Below are 22,458 nucleotides of genomic sequence, written 5' to 3'. Positions count from 1 at the left end.
ATTTACATTTTCCTCCTGTTTGTCTTCCTTTGCAGATCTCTGCTAGATCACCATTTTCTCAAAATGCTAATAGTTTGAAACCTACTTGTAGTCTTTTTTTTTTTCCATAGAATTTTACTGGCATCACCTTTTCCAGAACTTATTCTCCATCCTGTCTAGCCATTCATCTTTTTTTACAAAATCAGATGCTTTTTGGGATAGATCGTGGTTTTGACTATATCTATGAAACATTCTGTAGGTCTGCAGTTCTGCTGAGCTAAATAATAATCACAATGAAACCACTAGAAGAGCATGGAATGAGAAAAATGTGGAAAAGGAGGAGAATGAGTTTAATTTTATATCTCAGCTTCCCCAGCTGGTGAACATTTAACTGGCAATATAAAATCAGGACTGAAACGCACACACACAAAATATTTGACCTAAATGTATTGTTAACTAAGATAATAAGAACGTGATAGGGACTGCTAATAGATTCTCCATAAGTGAGTACAGTGTACATTTCCTGATGACCTTACTCCAGAACATAATCTTTGAAGCACACTACAAAGAGAAAAAAGACCTAAGAGGTTTATACCAAAATATACCAGATGACAGAAAGAGAGAAAAAGGACTTTAAAAAAAATTGACTCACTTCCAAACTTCAATTCTATCTAAGCTGACTTGTGACTTCCACTTCTAATTTTAAAAAGGCACATTTGTCATGTTTCTGTTGATATTTTCTAGAATAGAATAGTCTATTTCAGTTGGAAATGGTCATCTGGTCCAACTGCCTGACCACTTCAGAGGTGACCAAAAGTTAAAGCATATTAAGAGCATTGTCCCAATGCCTCTTAAACACTGACAGGCTTGGGGCATCAACCACCTCTCTAGGAAGCCTGCGCAGTGTTTGACCGCCCTCTTGGTAAAGAAATGATTCCTTATGCCCTGTCTGAACCTTCCCTGGTGCAGCTTTGCACCATTCCCACGTATTCTGTCACTGGAACCTAGGCAGAAGAGCTCAGCACCTTCCTCTCCACATCCCCTCCTCAGGAAGCTGCAGTGAGCAATGAGGTTGCCCCTCAGCCTCCTCCAGAATAGACCAGCCCAAAGTCCTCAGCTGCTCCTCACAGGACATTCCTTCCAGCCCTTTCACCAGCTTGGTTCCACTCCTCTGGACACACTGAAGGACCTTCACATCCTTCTTACATTGTGGGGCTCAGTACTGCACACAGTGTTCAGGGTGAGGCTGCACCAATGCTGAATACAGCAGGATAATAATCTCTTTTGACCGGACAGGTGTGCTGTGTTTTCTTCAAAAATTACAAGCAACTATGGAAGTTTAGGAGAATGTTATACACCAAAGACTATGTCTAAACCTACACCAGAAAGAAAAAGGGGCAGAGGGAAAAGGAATGGAATGATCATTAGCTTAAACATTTGAAATCATATTAAGTAGCTTGGTATGAGACGATGTTGGAAAGGCTTCTACCTGTTGGAAAGGTTTCATTTTATATTTTATGGGCTATCTTGTTATGCATATTTCTCGTACATACATGCCAGGTATACTTATTTGAAATATTTAATAATCACAATAGAACGTGTTCTGATACATGGCACTATGAAATCCTGTTTTTAAATATATGCTACTTAGTGTTAACTTACTCTTTGTCATGTCTTACTGAACAGAATTTGCATCCAGAGAACTTAAGACTAATTAATACTTCATCAGAATATTGATCATACTATTTAAATTGTCTATAGCTCACTTAAATTTGAATTTTTATTTTTTATTATTTGCTCCTGTTGAATATGCTTTTAATATATATCAAACTTTTGGCTGAAATGTGTATCTTTGCTATGATAATATTTAGCTTATCTCTTACATCTTCGGAAATATTTTTCTCCTGTTAAGTGAAAAAAAAATCACAAAACAATCCACTCATAAAACCTAATCAGACAGTTAACAATATTCCATCATGACAATTACAAGTGGCATTATTCTGGCATTTAGTAAATAGAGCAGTGATTGTTGTATTCAGGCAGACACTCTCAGGTATGTGAATGTATGTCTGGAGTGCAAAATGCTTTATGTTTCTAGGACATGAAGCCATTTTCCCTGCCTCTATGATATTTGATTTACTGCTTGTTCATTTTTGGGAGTCATCAGTTCCTGGACTGAAACTGCAGTCTCTGAGCATATGCATTTGTTCTGTTTTTACTTGATTGTGGATTCCACCAAAGTAATGTATAAATTGAAATAACCCTTTTTATCACAGCTGAAGGGTATGGCTGGACATACTATACTGTTTGTCAAAGGGGGCACAAATGACAGAGTTTGCTGGGAATGGGAAGCTCTTGGTACATTTTGGTCATCTCCTAATAGCAGCTGATGGATTAGGCTTCTCAAAGGAGCCCCTCACAGAACTTGCACATGTGACATCTTGTACAATTCATCCCAATGGGATTTATGCCAAGCTACCAAAATCAGTGCTGTTCTGGAAATAAGCAGCAGCAGAACCTTTGAGGGAACTTTCAAGCCAAAAACCTGAAGGTGCCTGAAGAATTTATGCAGTTCTAGGATCAGGTACTCAGTAGGTAGGATGTCTTCAGATTCCAGTTGCAGAACACCTCAAGTCTTCTGAAACCCTCAAATAAGAGCCTGGATTCCTTCTTTGTACACAGCTTTCACTGACCCTACCAGAAATGTGACTTTTTCTTATATCTTGGAGTATCTCCTCAGACCAAAGAAGAAACTAAGATGCTGGGAGTAGGCTCTATTCTGTCTCTTAATGTGTTTTCTCCTTCTACCTATGCTATTTTTAAACTTTTCCCCAACTGGGGGAAAATGCAGCTGCCTTTGGATTTTGGCTAGGTCTGGGCCTTGGCAGCAGGAGGAAGCAGGGAAGGCTGTTGCCAAGGCTGCAGGTTGTGTTTCTGGCACATCACAATGGAGCTGTTTGTACCTGTCAGGAAACAGCCCAGGTTTCATCTCAGCCTTAGCAATATGAAGCTCCTCACCTTATCTTACTTGACTACAGTGGAAGTTCTCTAGCATAGATAGGACTGACTTTGTTACTGGAGATCAAGCTTTACAGCCTGCTTACAGATGCAGAATTACGTGATACATGATGTAAATCTGTTGGTTATTAGCCATATGGCGTGAGATCTTTTTAAGCCAAAAATCCCACATGGCTGAAGGGTTTTGCTAAGGTAGGAGAAGGTAGAATCCAATTTTGGACTAAGAACTACCTAGGTCAGTTGAGAAAAGAGCACTTAATTTCTTGCTGCAAATATCCTGAAGTTCCTAGTTCACAGGCATCTCTTTGGGGATCATATCAGCAGTGTGCCTGTGTCACGGAGGCACCCCAAAAGTCCATTGAGGCAGGCAATAAGCTCCCAACAGACTTCATTGTAACCAGAGCTGCTTAGCACAAAACCAACTACAAACAGGGTTTATCCAAAATTATTCAGCGCTCCGATAATATTACAAAACACAAGTTTGATACCAGTTAGGAGTTCAATTACTACACAACCGACTCAGACCCGAGGGGATCAGATCCCAAAACAAAGTGATGGTGCAAAATGCGTTATCTTCCCACTCTGTGTCAAAATGGAGACTCTCGAGGGTACCCAGATCGCTTCCCAGGCCAGTAAGGTGTCTCAGTCCCTGGGGAAGGTTCCTTAGATTGCCAGTTTAAGATGTAGGGCCTTTCACCACAGTCACTTCTCTGAGGAAGATAAACTCCATGAGGGTCTCCAGTGGGCTCCATTTATACACTAGTTGAACCTGAGCTGTGGTGATTTATGGTAGTGGTCCAGAAACTTCTCTCAACCAAGGCGTTTCATTGGTTAAGCTCTGTGTCTGTTGACCAAGGGGTGTGTGCATGACCATAGTGGTCCGTCAGCCTAGAAGTTTCTGGTGTTTTTAGGGGGGAAGCAGGGAAGGGGAAGAGTGTGTCTGGCACAGCCTGGTCTGTGAGTGTGTGTCAGGGAGCTTTGCCTCAGCGTCGGAAGGATTTGCTTCCCGCTGACCTCACCCTGTGCATTGTTTGCAGTGCCATAGCAACCCGCCGTGCCGCCAGCCGCGCCGCAGAGCCAGCCTGCCCTGCCGCACACCCGCTGTCCCCGGCCAGGCCCAGCACCTCTGCAGCTTCTATTCTGGCCTGCAGTCAAGGATTTCACCTTGGCAAATGAGGCCGTAAGCATGCGGGTGTGGGTGCCGGCCCTTGCGTGCGTAGATCCAGGATGCAGTCGAAGCGGCTCGCCACTGGTACGTAGCGCTTTCCATGCAGGGTGACGGACGGACTGTGTCAGACCGGGGTCTGACCCCGGGGGGATCGGCCCAGGGAGAGAAATGGCGATACAAAACAGGGAGCTTTTGAACTGCTAGGTTTAAACTTGCCCAGCAAAATTCAGCGATCTGAAGAGAGAACTTTACTCCTTCCAAATGGCATCACAAAATATGGAATATTCTCCTAGAATGAGTGAGATTTGGTTATTTTGGAACACCCATAATTGCTTTTTTTTGGAATTTTATCATAGGATTTGTAATGTTGGCTGTTCAAGTCTTGTAGAGTCTCATACAAACCTCTACTTTCATTAAAACCAGTAAGCTTCTAGTAATCAATTTTGCAGAGGAAAGCTGACAAAAAGTTCACTGATGTGTGAGAAATAATCTAGTTAAAGAATACTTTAATTATATTTAAATAATTCTTGTGATATTCAACCTTTTTATGCACGGGTCAACGTTACTACATGTTCTTGGAGTTTATTTTGTTTCCTCAGGCTGAGTTATTTTATTTCAGAATATCCAGGAAGGTTGTCATGCCTCAGTACTTTTTGTTTCTGTTCAGTAATCATAGTTAAGCAAGCTCGATTGTGTTGCTTGGATAACGTATGGTATTTCTTTTTTGTGTTTCAGAGCCTCCATGTATAACAGAAGAAGTGTTCGTAAGTATGCTTTTTAAGGCTTGATCATTTGTTTTGTCATGCAACTGTAGAGCTAAAAAGGCAAAAAAAAAGTTCTTGGAAGCCGTTGTCTGGTTTCTCATTTCTTTCCTCTTTGTAAGTATGGAGTACTGAGTAATTTCTTACCGTTTTATCACACACACAAAAACTTAGTTTGAAAATAATCAGGAAGAACAAAGTAACGGGGACACTATGGAGAATAAGGATGAAAACAGAAAGGAAGAAAGGCAACAATCAACTGGAAGGGTCAGCTTGATGGGTTTAAAAATCTTCTGCTTTACCTTTTTTACCTTTTGCTCAGAGCTCCTTGTAGTATTTTCCTGATGCTTGTCTTCTCATTTGAAAGGTAGATATTAACCTCATATGAAAGGACATCTTAAATCTTGCAGCTTAGGTAATGTTTGCCTCTTCCCCATTTTGGATATCTTTGTAACTGTGTATTTTAAGGTATAAATTTATTGCTATCCCTTTTGGGAGCCTGCAGGCTACTTTGTGTGGCTAGAAATGTCTGACTTCAGGTAAACTTCACACAAGGACATGAAGCTGTCAGAGGTCTATGCAGGATCAAAGTTTTCTACTAACTTTACCTTTTGACATTTAAGGATGCCTTTTATTATATATTTTTCAAGAGTGGAGAGGTATTTATCATTTTAGTGGGTGCTGCAATGCGAAATGCAAACCTTTCAAGATGACGCAACTTTTAGCCATGTTCAGCATTTCCTTTAATAATATTTCTGTGTTGCTGTCCTTTTTCGTGATGGCAGTAATAGAGAAAGCTCTCAAGTAGTACAGATAGAAATTCATTAAGTTTGGTTCCACAAAATATCTAAGAAATGGTTGTATACCATTGCCAAAATGATTTTTAAATTCCTTTCAATGTTAAAAGAATGTCAGAAATCAGGCTCAGGATATTCCTATTTGTACACAAATTACACAAAAGCAAAACTGCAGTTTTGGACCAATTTTTAACACACCTTGACCTTCAGTTGCAATTGTAAGGCAGCTTTTCTAGACATAATTTGGACTGTGCAGCAGGAAAGACGGCATGGGAAGAAATGAAGCAAAATGCTTCCTGATGCAAAAATCTAAGTTATAATATTGTATTTGCAGCTCCATAACCTATAATGTGCAAATATGAAAGTGCAATTATACTTTCAAATGAAAAGTCTGACCACAAAAAAACCTTCAAAAACCAGAGAAAAGTATATTGTATATAGATGCAGTAAGATCAGTAAGTAGTAATAGCTTGCATTAATAAGATCATAAACATTTTATTGTTTAATCAACCACTGTGTTTACATTTCTTGCTGTTATATGGGACTACAGAGAATTATATCCTTGGCAAATTAAAAACACATGTTACCTGCATATTCTTAAAGATCTTATATTTCAGTCAGTAATAAGCAAAATTATTTTGAATGAGTCCTTTGAAACAACAAAATATTTACATGGGGTATTATCACACCTAGCTGTCTTCAGATTCACCCTTGTGAGTGTTGAATCTAATTGCGCATTACCCAAACCAAATGTGGGGCACACTGCAGCTTGTTTCTAATGATTTTTTGTTTGTTTGTTTTGTTAATTGTGTTAGTACTTGCTGAGTTGAGATTTCTGGATCTGATTGATTGCCTAGTGACATTAGCATTTTCTGTTGACTTCAAAATCACAGAATGCTTTGGGTTAGACACCTGGGTAAATTCTCCTAGGGCAACGAAGCTGGTGCGTGGTCTGGAGCACAGATCTTCCGAGGAGCAGCTGAGGGAACTGGGGCTGTTCAGCCTGGAGAAAAGGAGGCTGAGGGGAGACCTTATCGCTGTCTACAACTACCTGAAAGGAGGTTGTAGCATGGAGGGTGTTGGTCTCTTCTCCCAAGTAGCAAGTGATAGGAAGAGAGGAAATGGCCTCAAGTTGCACCGGGGGAGGCTTAGATTGGATATTAGGAAAAAATTTTTCACGGAAAGGGTTGTCAGGCATTGGAACAGGCTGCCCAGGGAAGTGGTGGAGTCACCATCCCTGGGGGTGTTTAAAAGGTGTATAGATGAGGTTCTTGGGGATGTGGTTTGCTGCTATAGTTAGGTTATGTTTGGACTCTATGACTGTATAAGGGTCTCTTCCAACCAAAATGATTCTACGATTCTATGATTCCTGCCTAACCAGTGCCCTAATATCTCTAGGTACATGGTACTGCAACTGCATTGGACTGTTTGCCTGTGATCCAAATAAAGCACAATCTCTGCAATACAGAAAGCCTTGCTTTCAGTGTCGTCAGCGTTTTCCAGGAATGAGCATGGGCTTACTGGCCTGTCCTGTATCAGACAGAGCAGCAACCACAAGTGCTAAGGAATAAATATTGGCAGACTAAGGCTGGGCAAAAACTATTAGGTCTGGTTCCAGTTTGTCATGCAGCACACAGGGGCTTTACTGGGTTCATAGGAAAGTAGATTAGCTCAAGATTTCTTCCTTACATAGATACAAGCTGTGTCTAATTAGGTTAGACACTGTGGAGTTTTGATCAAGATACTGCCTGTCTACAAGTGCCACCACGTACACTGTGCACAGCCTTCCTCAGTAGCATATTACAGTGCTATGAGCTTAAGAAAGAGAAAAAAGATTTGTGTCACAGGACCTTTGCTGATATCAGCATTTGATTTAGGTGCATTTTCCTTGTGTTGCAAGGCAGAAATAATAGAATATTCAAGAAACTGAAACTATTAAAAATTGTTCAGAAGTCTTCATGATACTGAAGACAGATTTCTGAAGTCCAATGGAATAATGTTCTACTTTTACCTTCTGTTGAATTGAAAGCGGGGGTGGGGGTGGTGGGGATGGTATTTAGGGCAGTAGAAGTAAGATTGGGATCCATATTTATTGATTTGTCAATAGCAAAAAAAAAAATCTATTCTACAGTTTTTGAGTCTTGTTAACGGGATTTAAAATGCAGGGGTCAGAAAGGGTACAAAAACACCTGCAGGTACAGTCTTCTCCTGTGATGAAATCAACAGAAAGCCTCCCAGTGCTGTCAGATTCCAGGTATGGCATATACTGCTTGCTTGGTGAGCCAAACTATAGATCCTTGAACTCCCCCAAATCATCCCCATGCAGCAGTGTGGGTGCAGAAACAGAGTTTGGTGAAATTTTATACTGCCCTCCTTCCCAGAAGTGAGAAAGAAAGGTACAATGTGAGGAACTTCTAGACTGTTAGATTATGCACATTTTTTCAACAGTAAACACGCAGATTTCCAGCTTTTAGAAGCTGTTTGGTTTATGAAGGCTTTATCTGTACATTTTTGGCAAAGGATTTACCTTCACATGTGTTTTTTAAATTGCTAAGGACCTCAGTGATACGCAATGCCTAGACTATAATAGAGATGCAATCGTTATATCAGAAGTGGGAAATAACATTTTGCAAAAGTTTGCATGTCATATCTCATGGAAAAGTAATTGTCTGAGGCAACAATGCATTCAAACCATGTTAGTACAGACCTTGCTTTGTGGTTTTGTCTCTCTGTAGGAAGAATTCCTAGCCACAGATGATATGCTTGTGGACTACTTTAACGAATTTTTGAGTCTTCCGGTAAGTACCTTACAGAAATTCGTTGCAAAATACAAGAAACACCTTACTAAGATTAGTAGTGAGGTAATCCATCTTAGAACATTTTGCATTTTGCCCCTGAGAAATTAAATAGCTTTTACAATATGTCTGTATTCTAGTGGTAGCAACTCTTACAGTTCAATGTTATTATCTGTCAGGAAAAAAACCACAGTATCTGGACTTCTGAAGACAGATTTTTCTCTTGCAAATTTACACATTTAAATCACAGTGCACCAAAATACTATTAATAGGAAATGAAAAAGAGATGTAAATACTTATTTAAAAAGCATAAGGAGTCCGCTTTTATTCCAGTATCACAACATGCTGACATAATAAATGTTTGTCCTTTTACATTCTTCTGGCCATACACTCAGTGATTAATAACAAGTTTACCTCAGGAAGCAACTCTATCTTCATGGCTGTTAAGACCTCAAAGTTGGTGCTCCCTTCCTCTTCCCCTCCCATCTTCAGCTAGGATGCAGTCTTTCACTGTTTTCTTTGTGCTGATCCAGTTGCAGTTAAACCACCATACCCAGTGACCTATATTGAACCTAGGAAAGCTAAGGCCTCCTTAGAGTTAAACCTGGCGAGAGGGGTCAAGGACAACAGGAAGAGGTTCTTCAAATACATGGCAGATAAAACTAACACCAGAGGCAATGTAGGCCCACTGATGAATGGGGTGGGTGCCCTGGTGACAGAAGATACAGAGAAGGCAGAATTACTGAATGCCTTCTTTGTCTCTGTCTACTCTGCTGGAGGCTGTCCTGAGGAGCTCCGTACCCCTGAGGCCCCAGAGGAAGGCAGGGCAATGGAGGAGTTTGCCTCAGTTGATGAGGACTGGGTTAGGGACCAGTTAAGCAACCTGGACATAAATCCATGGGTCCAGATGGGATGCACCCGCGGGTGCTGAGGGAGCTGGCTGAAGTCATTGCTGGACCGCTCTCCATCATGTTTGCCAAGTCTTGGGAAACGGGAGAGGTGCCTGAGGACTGGAGGAAAGCAAATGTCACTCCGGTCTTCAAAAAGGGCAAGAAGGAGGACCCGGGCAACTATAGACCGGTCAGCCTCACCTCCATCCCTGGGAAAGTGATGGACAACTTATCCTTGGTGCCATCTTAAGACATATCAAGGATAAGAGGGTCATCAGGGGCAGTCAGCACGGCTTCACCAAGGGGAAGTCGTGTTTGACCAACCTCATAGCCTTTTATGAAGACGTAACAAGGTGGATTGACGATGGCAGAGCAGTGGATGTGGTCTACCTTGACTTCAGCAAAGCATTTGACACCGTCTCCCACAGCATCCTCACGGCAAAACTGAGGAAGTGTGGACTGGATGATCGGGTAGTGAGGTGGACTGCAAACTGGCTGAAGGAGAGAAGCCAGAGAGTTGTGATCAATGGGGCAGAGTCTGGTTGGAGGCCTGTATCTAGTGGAGTGCCTCAAGGGTCAGTTCTGGGACCAATACTGTTCAATATATTAATCAATGACTTGGATGAGGGAATTGAGTGTACTATCAGCAAGTTTGCTGATGACACCAAGCTGGGAGGAGTGGCTGGCACGCCAGAGGGCTGTGCTGCCATCCAGTGAGACCTGGTCAGGCTAGAGAGTTGGGCGGGGAAAAATTTAATGAAATATAACAAGGGGAAATGTAGAGTCTTGCATCTGGGCAGGAACAACCCCAGGTTCCAGTACAGGTTGGGGAATGACCTATTAGAGAGCAGTGTAGGGGAAAGGGACCTGGGGGTCCTGGTGGACAGCAGGATGACCATGAGCCAGCACTGTGCCCTTGTGGCCAAGAAGGCCAATGGCATCCTGGGGTGTATTAGAAGGGGGGTGGTTAGTAGGTCCAGAGAGGTTCTCCTTCCCCTCTACTCTGCCCTGGTGAGACCTCATCTGGAATATTGTGTCCAGTTCTGGGCCCCTCAGTTCAAGAGGGACAGGGAACTGCTGGAGAGAGTCCAGCGCAGGGCCACAAAGATGATTAAGGGAGTGGAGCATCTCCCTTATGAGGAAAGGCTGAGGGAGCTGGGTCTCTTTAGCTTGGAGAAGAGGAGACTGAGGGGTGACCTCATCAATGTTTATAAATATATAAAGGGTGGGTGTCACGAGGATGGAGCCAGGCTCTTCTCGGTGACAACCAACAGTAAGACAAGGGGTAATGGGTTCAAGCTGGAACACAAGAGGTTCCACTTAAATGTGAGAAGAAACTTCTTCTCAGTGAGGGTGACGGAACACTGGAACAGGCTGCCCAGGGGGGTTGTGGATTCTCCTTCTCTGGAGACATTCAAAACCCGCCTGGACGCCTTCCTGTGTAACCTCACCTAGGTGTTCCTGCTCTGGCAGGGGGATTGGACTGGATGATCTTTTGAGGTCCCCTCCAATCCCTAACATTCTGTGATTCTGTGATTCTGTGATTCAGTTGCCCCATATTTTGTTCCATTTCCCCATCAATGATGCTGCCTCCCCACCCTCTCATGACAGGCACATGTACTGTCCTGCTCTCTCACTGCAGCAACTTCTCTCAACTTCATTTTAGTAGTCTCGGCCCTGACTATCCCCATTGTCTCCACCCAACAGGCTGCACTATGAGAATATATGCCCATTTCTGCAACTTGCTTGGTAGGAACCACCACCAGCATTAGGAAGGGGCAGAATATTTCTTGATGCTCCTTGAACGTAAGAGTATGGTGCAGCCACTATTGAAATGCATAGGTGTGCTCTCTAAGCCACATGACAGATTTGCGTAAAAGTACACATAATCTATAATAGCAGTTGCAGAACTAAAGATGGTAGAACGGGCTCCTCGTGTCAATTTTTTATCATAAAATAGGATCTGGAGGTATTAACTCTCTATCGGAGTGTGGGTTTTGTGCACGGCAGCGATACTGACTTCTCTCAGGAGCTCAGCCTTTCCATGCTTTCATCACGCTGCAAGATTCCTAAGAATAATTTTTGCAAAGCTAGGGAGATGCAGATGGAAGAAAATGTGTAGCGAGCGGGCTGGATTTTTTCTTTTCCTCTCCCCCCCGCCCCAACCCCAGCCGTGTAGCTGCTTTAGGATATCTGCCTAAATCCAAGCTGAACTATGTAGCTTTTAAACCCAGGCCTCCTTCCATGTGCCAGATTGTTCTTAGCACAGGAATACCATCCTCCACACCTTTGCTGCTTATTTGGAAGCTACACTTCAAGTTTTCCCCAAATCACAGAGGATGGAATGGGTAACAAATTCAGCGTGCTTAGTCTCTGGGTCTCCTTGGACATGCATGGGTTTCAGGACATCTATTAGGGGCCAAAATTCTCCTCGGCCTCAGAGGACTCCTCAGCCGGCAGTCCTGGCACAGCTCAGCAGCTCTGAACCGCGGCGATTGTCCAGGCGCTCCTGACTGCTCTGGAAGCCCAGAGAAAAGAGTTCACAGACACTCCTGAGTAAACACTTTTACGCTGGTAATCTTGGTGGTTTTCTAAGATGACATGTGGTCTCATATATATTTACATATCTTCATGAAAACAGATGCTCTATTAGCTATTTTTATCTGTAATGTTCTCATAATTGGTTTTATTTTCTCTTTGATCTTTTCCTGAGGATTTACCCTCTTCGGAATTAAGTTCTATTAATGCCTTGAGTTCTGCGGTTTGAATACCTTATATTCCCAATTTCCCTCTCCTTCTCAAAAGGCTTCTACTGAAACACCACATTGAGATTTCCATTGCTTTATTCTTGTTGTGCTTATACATGGTTGCCTGGGAACAGTATTACCCAGGTGTGCTAGTAGTTAGGCAACAAGTTAAACTGAAAATATTGTGTGACTTGGTACGAGAAATCAGGGGTAGCATATGCTTATTTTAAAAGACTGCCTCTACGTTGATTTATAAAGCACTGCTAGTGTGTGGAGAATAGTATCACTGGGGACTTTCTATAGCAGCAGCAGATTTTTTTTCTTTGATTTACAGTATGTCCTTTAAATGATCCTGTTGTTACAATAATGTTCAATACAATCTGACATTAATATCTGGGTACTCCAAATATCTATGTACTGTAATGAAGGATAGTGCATACAGCAAATATTTCTGAAACATAAAATAACACAAAAACCCTCATGAGGGCACTTGTTGCCAGTAGTACAGTGATTTCACAGTAGCAGAAACAAATTACATGACATACAAATGAGTTACACCTTCCTTAGTAACTAATCTGAAATGAAAGATTTAAGAGAAACATTGGCCTGGATACGTTTCCATTTCTAGCTAGTCAGGCATCCCTAGAATTTGAATCTTTGATCCATGTATTTAAAACATCCAAAAATATGTAATATTCCAAGCACAAATACAGGCTGGGCAGAAAATGGGTTGAGAGCAGCCCTGAGATGGACTTGGGGATGTTGGTTGATGAGAAACTCAACGTGACCTGGCAATGTGCGCTTGCAGCCCAGAAAGCCAACCGTATCGTTTCCAACCCAAACCATTCTATGATTCCATGTTTAGCCAGGAATGGAAATTCAGAAGTCAGAAATTGCCATCTAGCCCAGTGTTGGAGATCTCAGTAAGAAAGCTCAGTAATGGCAGATCATTTCTCCTGCAGTCTACAGGCTGCCTGTTATTTGTTCTACCCCAAGTCCATGCTGGGGCCTTACCCCTCAGTTTCCAGTTACCAGTGATCCTGATGAAGACACACTCCTCTTTGTGACCTCAAAGAGTTGCACTAGAGACAAAAGAGCTCACTGCACCTCAGTTGGTGCATAGTCAGGAGATACCACTCTTCGTTGCAAGACCCTGGCTGTGAATTTCCCTTGCAGCAGAAAGATACCAAGTGATAACAGTTTTATCAACTTCACATTTGAAGATGACTACTTTTGAAAGTTGTTCTCACTAGAAAAGCTCTCTGCTCATAAAAGAAAAAAGGAAAATGAAGGAATTACTTAATCCCTTTTATTACATTAAACACATTCTCCTTTCCTTGCTTAGGAGCACAGAGATCTATTAATAGTGCCACACAGAAAGAGAAGGCTGCATTCTGTAGATAGATTTTTTTGATATAATTTTCATGCTACTAGGAACTACTGTGGTGTGATCAAAAATAATAATGATAAATGGTCTAGGAAGACGGATATGGGCCAGTATGCAGCTAAGAGTTTTAACTCGTGTGGCTGCTCAATAGTCTGGGATTCAGCATTTGATGCAGGTTATGATTCTGAGAACAATTAAAGCCGATTGGTCTTTCTGAAACAGAATGATCCTGAAAACCTGGTGCTGTCAAGAGTCAAACCAGGCCTGATCTACGAGTAGCAGATGATGGAAAAGGGCAGAAAGAAAAAGCAATCCACTCTGCTGCACAGTTCAGGCCCTTCTCTGTTTTGAAGATGGTTGTGAATAATTCAGTGCATCAATTCAAGGCGTCAGTACGTGCTCATTAGTTTCTTCTTGTCTTTTCCAGGTGTGTGAAGGGAGGCTTCAGGTGCCAATACAATGTTTTTTAAAAAAGCTTTTGTATTAATAAGGCCTGAGTCTTACCCAGGACTAAAACTTGTTTGCTATCTTTGACATTCAAAGGAAGCTAATTAAGCTCTCCCAACTTTTTTCTTATTGATAGCAGGTTTACTAAAAATGCTTTTCTCTTATCTCTTAATTAGATTGTGGTATGTGGTTGTGACTTTTGTCTTACTCATCAATGGAAGGGAAATCGTGGACTCATTAAAGTCAATGGGAAATTTGCCATTGACTGTGTGAATTTTCCAGGCGCTTCCTAGAGCTGTGCAAATTCTCTTCTGGTTTGGACTCTCACTGACATTTATTTATGATACACACATACCTGCCTTAAGGAAGGTCTGGCAAAACTCCTGAATGAGGTCCCTATTCATTCCCACCCTTACAGGGCCTTAACCTAAGAGGTGGCCAAGCTGTGGTCATTCTGTTTCTCTTGGGATCAAACTGCATTGCTCAGAGTGGGATGCAGTGAGCATATTGACACATTTGTTAAGTGTATCTGAAGTATATCTGAAAACCGTTAAGGCAGAGAACAGTGAGATTTATATGTCTGATATCCTGGAAACATGGTGATGGATGCTGTTTTGGTTTCTGTTTTGGGAGGAGTGAGGGAAATTTGCCTTCCCTTCAGTTAAGTGCATAACTTTAAGTTTCAGAATTATGGATTCTATTTATTCTTCAGCTGAAACCATATTCAATGTGCATTTGACAGCTAAGAAATTTCTTTGCTGTCAAAAATGTACATGCAATAATTTATTTATTTAATAGTATTGCTTTACCACAGTCTGAAAACAGCTTTTTGTTGTTTGCTTGGAGATTTTTTTCTGAAGCTGAGACGACTACACTGAGTTATGCTGGTCATACTGGGCTCAAAGGGAGAATTGCCTGTGATTGAAACAGTTTGCAAAGTCTGTAGACTTCTTATTTGTTGATATTCTCAGCTCCTTGTTTATCCTGTTTATTGTGCTGAATTGATAATGTATGAATCCCAAGCTTCAAGTCTTCTGCCAAACCTGACTTATTTTTTTCTTGTTTTCTTGAGGTATAATTTGGCTCTTGAGTTTTCCCTCTCTGTCTTCAAAGGATGAAAAATTGGCTCAAACTGAAGAGAGAATATAGGGAAGAATGCATTGATACTCAATCTTTCGTTAGTGTATTTTACTTGTCTGTAAAAAGCCAAAGCACTTGCCAAATGTGGGGTAAGAAAGACATTTTTTAGGATATTAAATTGGCATGGATATTTTTTTCGCCTTCCTTTATGGCATAGGCTATCATGCACTCCTTAACACAGGCATCTTCACTGAAGAGATTCCTTGTTATTTCAATGACCTAGAATATTGATGGTGCCACAAACCTCTCTCATTATTGTCCTGTGAAACATTGTAGGATTTTACAGCACTTGGCTTCTGTGGGAAAGGTTTTAAGTTCTCTACAGGACATTAAGCTGGGCTTTTTTTTTCTGTGGCTTGTAATGTGTGCAAATGGTTAGATTGTGTGTTTGCTCCAATGTTTTTGACATACTGAGGGGAAAATAGATTGACTGAGCCTCTCTGTGTTGGACTGTAACTGGGAAAATGTTTTCTACAGGAAATCAGGTTTGGTTTTGGTGGGGTTGTTCGTTTGTTTGTTTTGTGTTCCCATTTGGTTTTTGTCATAACGTTATCACTTCTATTTTTGTGGTGAGGGTGAGTTAAGAAGGTCAGGATTTATCTTTTAATACGCTTCTAAAACCATTCTCATTTATTATTCTAGTTTTCTTAAGTAAGCAAGTGAAACACAGTTCCCCCAGAAAGGCTTAAAATCTTCTAAAATGCTTTTACACAATACTTTAATGAGAGTTTGGGATTTGTACAGAATCATAGATCACTCATGCTGGAGGGAACTTCATGCAGGTCTGTAGTACAGCCTCACACCCAAAGCAGGGCCAATGCTTAGTTTCGACACCAGCTTGCTTGGTACTTTCTCCAGTTTGTCTTGAAAATCTTCAACAACTGATTCCATTGTTGCTCTGGGCATTCTGTTCCAATGCTAATCATCCCACAATTACCTTTTTTCTTATACACAGTTGAAAACTCTACTGTTTCAGCATATGATCATGGTCTCTTGTCCTCCCATGAAGCACCTCTGTGAAAAGCCTGGCTTTATCTTCTCAGTAACCTCCTTGTAAGTACTGTAAGACTGATGCTAGGTCCCCCCAGAGCTGACTCTTCTTCAGGCTAAACAAGCCCGGTTCCCTCAGCCTCTCCTCACAGGACAAGTGCTCCAGCCATCTCAGTGGTTGTCTGCTCGACTTACTCAAATATATGAATATCCTTCTTGTACTAGGGACCCAAAACTGAATGCAGTTATCCAGATGTAGTCTTGCTAGTGTCAAGTAAAGGGGCTCTACTGGCTACTCTCTGACTGATGTAAGAAGTATGCATGCCCTTTGATATTGCTGGGTACAGGTAACTACATCTTGGTCCAAAACCCAAAAGTCTGGACTAGAACCATCTTTTCCCGTCAAGTATAGTGTATGAAGTCTTAATCTTCTTATCTCATGAGTGTGCGTTCTTTTGTTCCATTAGTATATTTGTCTAACAAATGATTTGTAGCCAGACTCACAAAATAGCAATGCAATTTACATTTTAAAAATTAATACTAGCATCCGCTTCACTACATTAAAGTTGTCGTGTGTTTTCTGTTCAGTTAATTAGAATGCATATTGAAAAAATGAGATTTAGAGTGAGTTACAAAGGATTAAGTAAAAGTAGATGTGTGTGATAAGCTAATATTGTCTTTGCTTAGTTTTCAAATTGCATAACATGGAACTAAAATAATCTGGTCCTGTCCAGTCTCATAGCCCTGGATTATGGAATTTGCACTTTGTTTGCTTTTTTCCATAAGCAACAGCATTTCAAATCCCGAGAAACTGAAGCACCTTGTTTTTTAGTGTATTTTCTTCTGTTTCACTTTTAAAAGCATGAAAAAATAAATAAGAAGGAATACATTTGGAAGTTATTAAGGTTGCACAGTTAGTCACTTAAAAGCTGGTAGCAGCCCAAATTAGGTTTGAAAGTACATGGAGTGTACATATAGCAAACTGGGAGGAGTTCTGAAAGAAGTATAGAGAAATCTACTACACATAAAAGCCTCTTTAAAATGCTGTTCTGTACATCTGGAGAAAACCCACTAAAACCTGCAGAGCACCCTGGAGAAATTTGCTGCCAAAAGAAGCACAAGGTGTCAGAGAACAAAAACCAAGCCATGATTTCAACCGAAGTTAGGTAACTAAGCAGACTAATGCAATTCACTGCGTGGCTCTGCGCAGTGGCAGTCTGATGTCACAGGCACCAGTCATGCACTTACAGCTCCTACACGCTACGTGCTGTGCCAGGCCGAGCCTCCACAGTGAGACATTATGGGGTAAGCAGGGAATGTTGTAACCACATGTTGCAGCCACATGGCTTGATCCTGGGCATTGCTCTACAGGACGTTGATCAACAAGGGGGCTTCAAACAGAAGCAACAAAGTCGCTCATACTGACATGGTTACTTTGGACTTATATAGGTGTGAAGAAGAATAAAATTGATCTGTAGTATATTTCTATATCATATGTAGCATGTATTCAGCATACATAGTATGTATATGAATTATGTCTGTGTGTATATGTGATATATGAAAAAGTTCAAGGAAATTAAAAATACAGTGCTTGAAAAAATAAAATAATCTTATTAAGCGCAGGAGAATGACAACTGTACAAACACCAGGTGAGATCCTGCCTGGAATGAAGCCAAAAAGAATTTTGGCACTGGGTCTGGACATTTCCAGGCTTTTCTTCAGTCCTTAAATATAACATGCCTTCTTGTCCTCCAGCTCAGTGCAGAGATGCTTATATGCTCTGGTTGTATATAATCTTATATTCACAACTGTCTTGGGTATCCCCTATTACTTCTGTAAAATCCTTTCACATTTTCCCTCTTCATTTCAAGTAAAAGAATTTGAAAGATAGCCTTTTAAGGAAATACCTAATACCAGAACTCGAAGAAAGATGGCTCTGTTTTAATGTGTACATATGCAGTGGGTTTTTTGGAGTTGACAAAAGTTACATAGCTGACATTGTAGTTTGGTCTATCTCATGTATTACACAGTACCTGGCCTGTGATGTATAATAAAACATACTGCAGGCTGTAGGTTTTGGTAGATGCCTGAACTACAAGTAACAATATGGTGAAAACCCTTTCCTACATATAGAAACCTTCAGATTCATCCTCCTCAAATGCATCTCACACTTAAAAGGTTGGCTTCGTTGCTAATATTTTCAAGCCTTGATTGCTTGTGGTAATGAACAGGAGAATAGCACTGGAGATCTGATCCTATCCGGTAAGTAGTCTCCTGCAGAACAGTTCCTAACGTCACTGTGAATTATATATTCTAGACATCTGTGTACTGGATCTATTATTTGCATGTGAAAAAGAATGGTCTATGATCTTGAATTAGTTAAGTTCTTGACAATTAAGCATAGCCAAGATAAAAAGTAGGAATGCCTTGGAAAGCTATACGGCAAAGAGACTAAAGAACAAGAATGCAGAAAAATTACTATTCCAGGCCCTAGACATAAACTACAGCAGGCAACAGAAAGAAGCCTCATAGTACCAGCTTGCATTCTGTAGGATGCTTCTATACTGTAAAAAGTAACTTTCTTAAATGAAAAAGTTCCCTTATTACAACGTTATAAGCTTTCCGAACTTCTTTTGCAGACTTTTGCCCAGCCAGTTAAATTTAACTCTGACTTTGGGGTTTTTGAAGTAGTTAACGATGCCGCACAACGCCTGGAGAGCCAGCTGAAAAATATTCTACATGATCAGAAACCTCCAAACCCCATTTATGATGTTCTAAGGAAAGCAAAGAATGATGGGCAGCTCTCCAAAATGTGCAATGCTTCTCCAGCCTTCAATATGGATCCAAATTACAACACTATGGTAAGCATCTTGTAGCCCCTGAGTTTATATTTAGATCATACTGTAGAGATACTGGCAGTAGTTATTGTTGTGTTTGGCTTGGTAGCTTGGGAAAAATGTTAATTTATGTTAGGAAAACATAATGATGGGCCAAATTATGCCCTGCAATGCACATGTGTCTACCAGACAAGTGAATGGAATTACACATGTACATCCTGTAGCACAGAATTTTGAAGACTCTGTAGGGCAGGATTCAGTTGTGTGGTCCAAATACTTTTTAATATTAAAAGAAAAAATATTATGACAACAGTTACTTTACTAGTGATCCCTGGAATGTGCAAATTGACTGAAACTAATGCATCTCAGTCTTTCCTTATTAATTAATTTCCTTGTGTGGCTATGAGCTCATCTGTGGTCTGGCAACACATAAGTCTCTCTTCCATTAATTCCCAAAGGATTTACATGGTTAGCATCAATTGAAATGGCCAGAGAAAATAACCTCTGGCAACAAGAAAGCTAAATTAATGGAAAGATAGGTTGGATTTTAGAAAAAAATTCTTGTTTCAAACTTGCTCAGACACTATCAGTTTTGGTATTCTTACCTGTGTGCTTTCAGGGCTTGCTTCAGTGCCAAATTAGGCAGCTTAAAATCAGGAGTTGAAGCACCATACGTACCTGAGAGACTACAAGACAGTATAATTAGTTGTGGGAGTTTACATTTAAGCAATAGCTTTGGAATAGAAAGAATATTTCACCGGGATACTTGTTTTATTCCTTTCTTGTTTACTTTGCATTGATGTGACTGACGTGAATGCAGTTCATTTCATTGAAGGCCAGTCTAAGGGCTTGCTACATTTTTAGAGGCGGCTGCTCTAAATTATGTCATAGCTGGAAAGCTGAGAGAAAATCAAGGAGTTGTAACAGACTGCTGGTTTGCCCAGCATAAGCTTAATGATTTTCAGAAAAGAAAACAGTGTTGAGAGAGGTCAAAAGGCAATGATGTTTAATAAAAGGATAGTAATGTGAGATTGTAATTATCTGCATCTAAATGGACAAATGGTACAATAGGACAAGGCTCACAGACATCCCTACCATGTTGAGTAATTATTTTCACAAATACTTTGCTTGAGAGCACAAAAGCCGAAGAGTTATTCTTGATTTCTTATTTGCTCTCAGGATTCAACTGGTAAATGTTGTGTGAGTGTGGCTAACGTTGCTCTCTGGGTTGACCCCACATTGCAACTATGGGTGGCCTTTCTCGACAAAATCAAAGCCATTTCTCTGTTCCTTACATCTTTCATGTGGTTTGCAGCAACAGGGCTTCTGTATTATTTAGGAATATATTTCTTTATCTGGGCCATTTTCCAAAGGGAAGCATTATGGCCTTTTGAGGAGCATTATGCCTCAGCACACTCCTCCTTTTTAGGGGAAAGGGTGACGTTTCTTCTTATTTTTGACTCCTCATTTACTGGATAGGTAATATAGATGCCTCATCCAGGTCAGCTTGGCATCTCAAAGCTGAACTGGAACAAAATGGCCTACAAATCAACATGTCAAAAACTGTTACTGGAACTACACAAGGTGAAAGAAGTCAGCTTCATTCTTTGTACTACACTATGACTGAACCAGAAATCATCCCAGACCAATTGCATCAAGTAGTTCTGTTCAAATCAAATAGGATTTGATTTTTCAGGCATCAGGTGCTGCTGTCTTCTTTGCTTTGGCTGCTTTCTTCACACTGACTGAAGAGATTGGCAGTTGCTTTGAATGTTACATTGCTACAAAAAGTCACCTTGAGTGGCCATCACTGGCACATAACTAATGAAAATGAGCTAGTAGGCCTAAGAAATACACCCAGTGCTATTTTTATCTGTGTTTTACTTCCCTCTCAGACTGTTACAAGTAAGCTAAAGTTCTCTACATGTGTGTATGCACACTTGCAAATTATTGTTGTGGAGGTAAGTATCTTCTTATCAACAGTCAAAAACAATTTGACATGAAATATATTATGAAAAAAACCTCACAGAGTTGGGTAGAATTGATCACAACTATGGAAAGAAACTGGCTGGCATCCCACATACCTTACTTCAAAGAAACCCCAGTTCACCAAAGCACTTAAGTACATGTTTAATCACACAGAACCACAGAATGTTAGGGATTGGAGGGGACCTCGAAAGATCATCCAGTCCAATCCCCCTGCCAGAGCAGGAACACCCAGATGAGGTTACACAGGAAGGTCGTCCAGGCGGGTTTTGAATGTCTCCAGAGAAGGAGACTCCACAACCTCCTTGGGCAGCCTGTTCCAGTGTTTTGTCACCCTCACTGTGAAGAAGTTTCTCCTCATATTTAAGTGGAACCTCCTATGTTCTAGTTTGCACCCATCGTCGCTTGTCTTATCATTGGTTGCCACTGAGAAGAGCCTGGCTCCATCCTCCTGACACAAGGAAGTTAAATGCATGCTAAAAGCTTTGCTGGATTGGGTCCCAGCAAGGCCTAAGGCTGACTGGGTAAGGAAGCTAACCAAGGTAACAAACCCCATCAGATTAAATGTAACATCTTTCTCTGGGTAAGAGGAAAGAATGGAGTTTCTTTCATTCTGATAGTATATACAATTTTGTGTACTAGCCATGTACAGACACGAACATGTTATGAATCACTCAGATAAAAAACTGGGCTGTGAGTCTGTAAATACATAAATACTAAATGCCAAAATAGAGACAATCTTCTGTACTCCAAAAAAGCTTGTCGGTTACCAAAACGAGGCATACACTGTGTAGTTGGGAATAATTAGTCTCCATCTCCACAAATTACATTGTATGAGCCACTGCCAACATAAGCTTTCCATATTTTGAAATATTTTCTTCTCTCTAAATGAAACCACCCACTTTCTGAGTAATTCAGGCTTTTTTTTAATCCCCTACATATATATATATATGAGGCAGAAATAACCCTTGTCCCTAATGGAATATTAGCTCATGGAAAGAAAATTTAAAATGTAATCTGCATGAACTGATTATTTGATACAGCAAGTAGCATCCATCCTTGCCCAAACTTCACCTGTTTTTATGGACAAGTGGAGTTACTGCGTTATTCCAAATCATCAGTCTTGCCCTCACTAAAAGGAAAAATGCAGCTCAGATAAATAAAACAGGTCATCCCCTAAGAGTGGAAAATGTACACTCTTAAAAAAAAAAAAAAAAAAAAAGGAAAAAAGTGTGCTGTGTGTCATTTCTAAGGGAAACAGCTGTGGATCAGTGTTGCCAGTAGTCAGGTTGCTCCCTAAGACCCTAGGCATAGTTTTTTGGTGAGCTGGCTCTGTGCAGCTGTCCAACACTCCCTTTCACACCCCAGGCCACTCTTCAGGACCACTTTGCTTTCTGCTTTGATGAGGCACCGAGACTTAGACTGCTTGAGCAGAAATCTGTTATGGGCCCAATTCATAACGCACTTAGGTTTTCACTGTGAGAGCTACTGTGTGCAATGCAGTTGTGGAATGTTC

General features: G+C 40.9%; 2 protein-coding genes across 2 annotated transcripts in view; both read left to right on the top strand.

Annotated features, from left to right (window-relative positions):
* The window catches only part of PABPC1 (poly(A) binding protein cytoplasmic 1), a 338,028-nt gene that overhangs the window by 275,615 nt on the left and 39,955 nt on the right, over positions 1-22,458 (top strand). The gene's annotated exons all lie outside the window — the stretch shown is intronic.
* The window catches only part of RGS22 (regulator of G protein signaling 22), a 65,497-nt gene continuing 47,263 nt past the window's right edge, over positions 4,225-22,458 (top strand). The window contains 4 exon segments of the mRNA XM_065627230.1: positions 4,225-4,249; positions 4,901-4,929; positions 8,459-8,521; positions 18,759-18,980. Of these exon segments, the coding sequence (XP_065483302.1) occupies positions 4,225-4,249; positions 4,901-4,929; positions 8,459-8,521; positions 18,759-18,980 (339 nt within the window).

This window comes from Caloenas nicobarica, chromosome 2, assembly GCF_036013445.1.
Source record: "Caloenas nicobarica isolate bCalNic1 chromosome 2, bCalNic1.hap1, whole genome shotgun sequence".
NCBI classification, from domain to species: domain Eukaryota; kingdom Metazoa; phylum Chordata; class Aves; order Columbiformes; family Columbidae; genus Caloenas; species Caloenas nicobarica.
The sequence above is the reverse complement of the archived record's forward strand: the minus strand, read 5'-3'. Positions and strand labels throughout refer to the sequence as shown.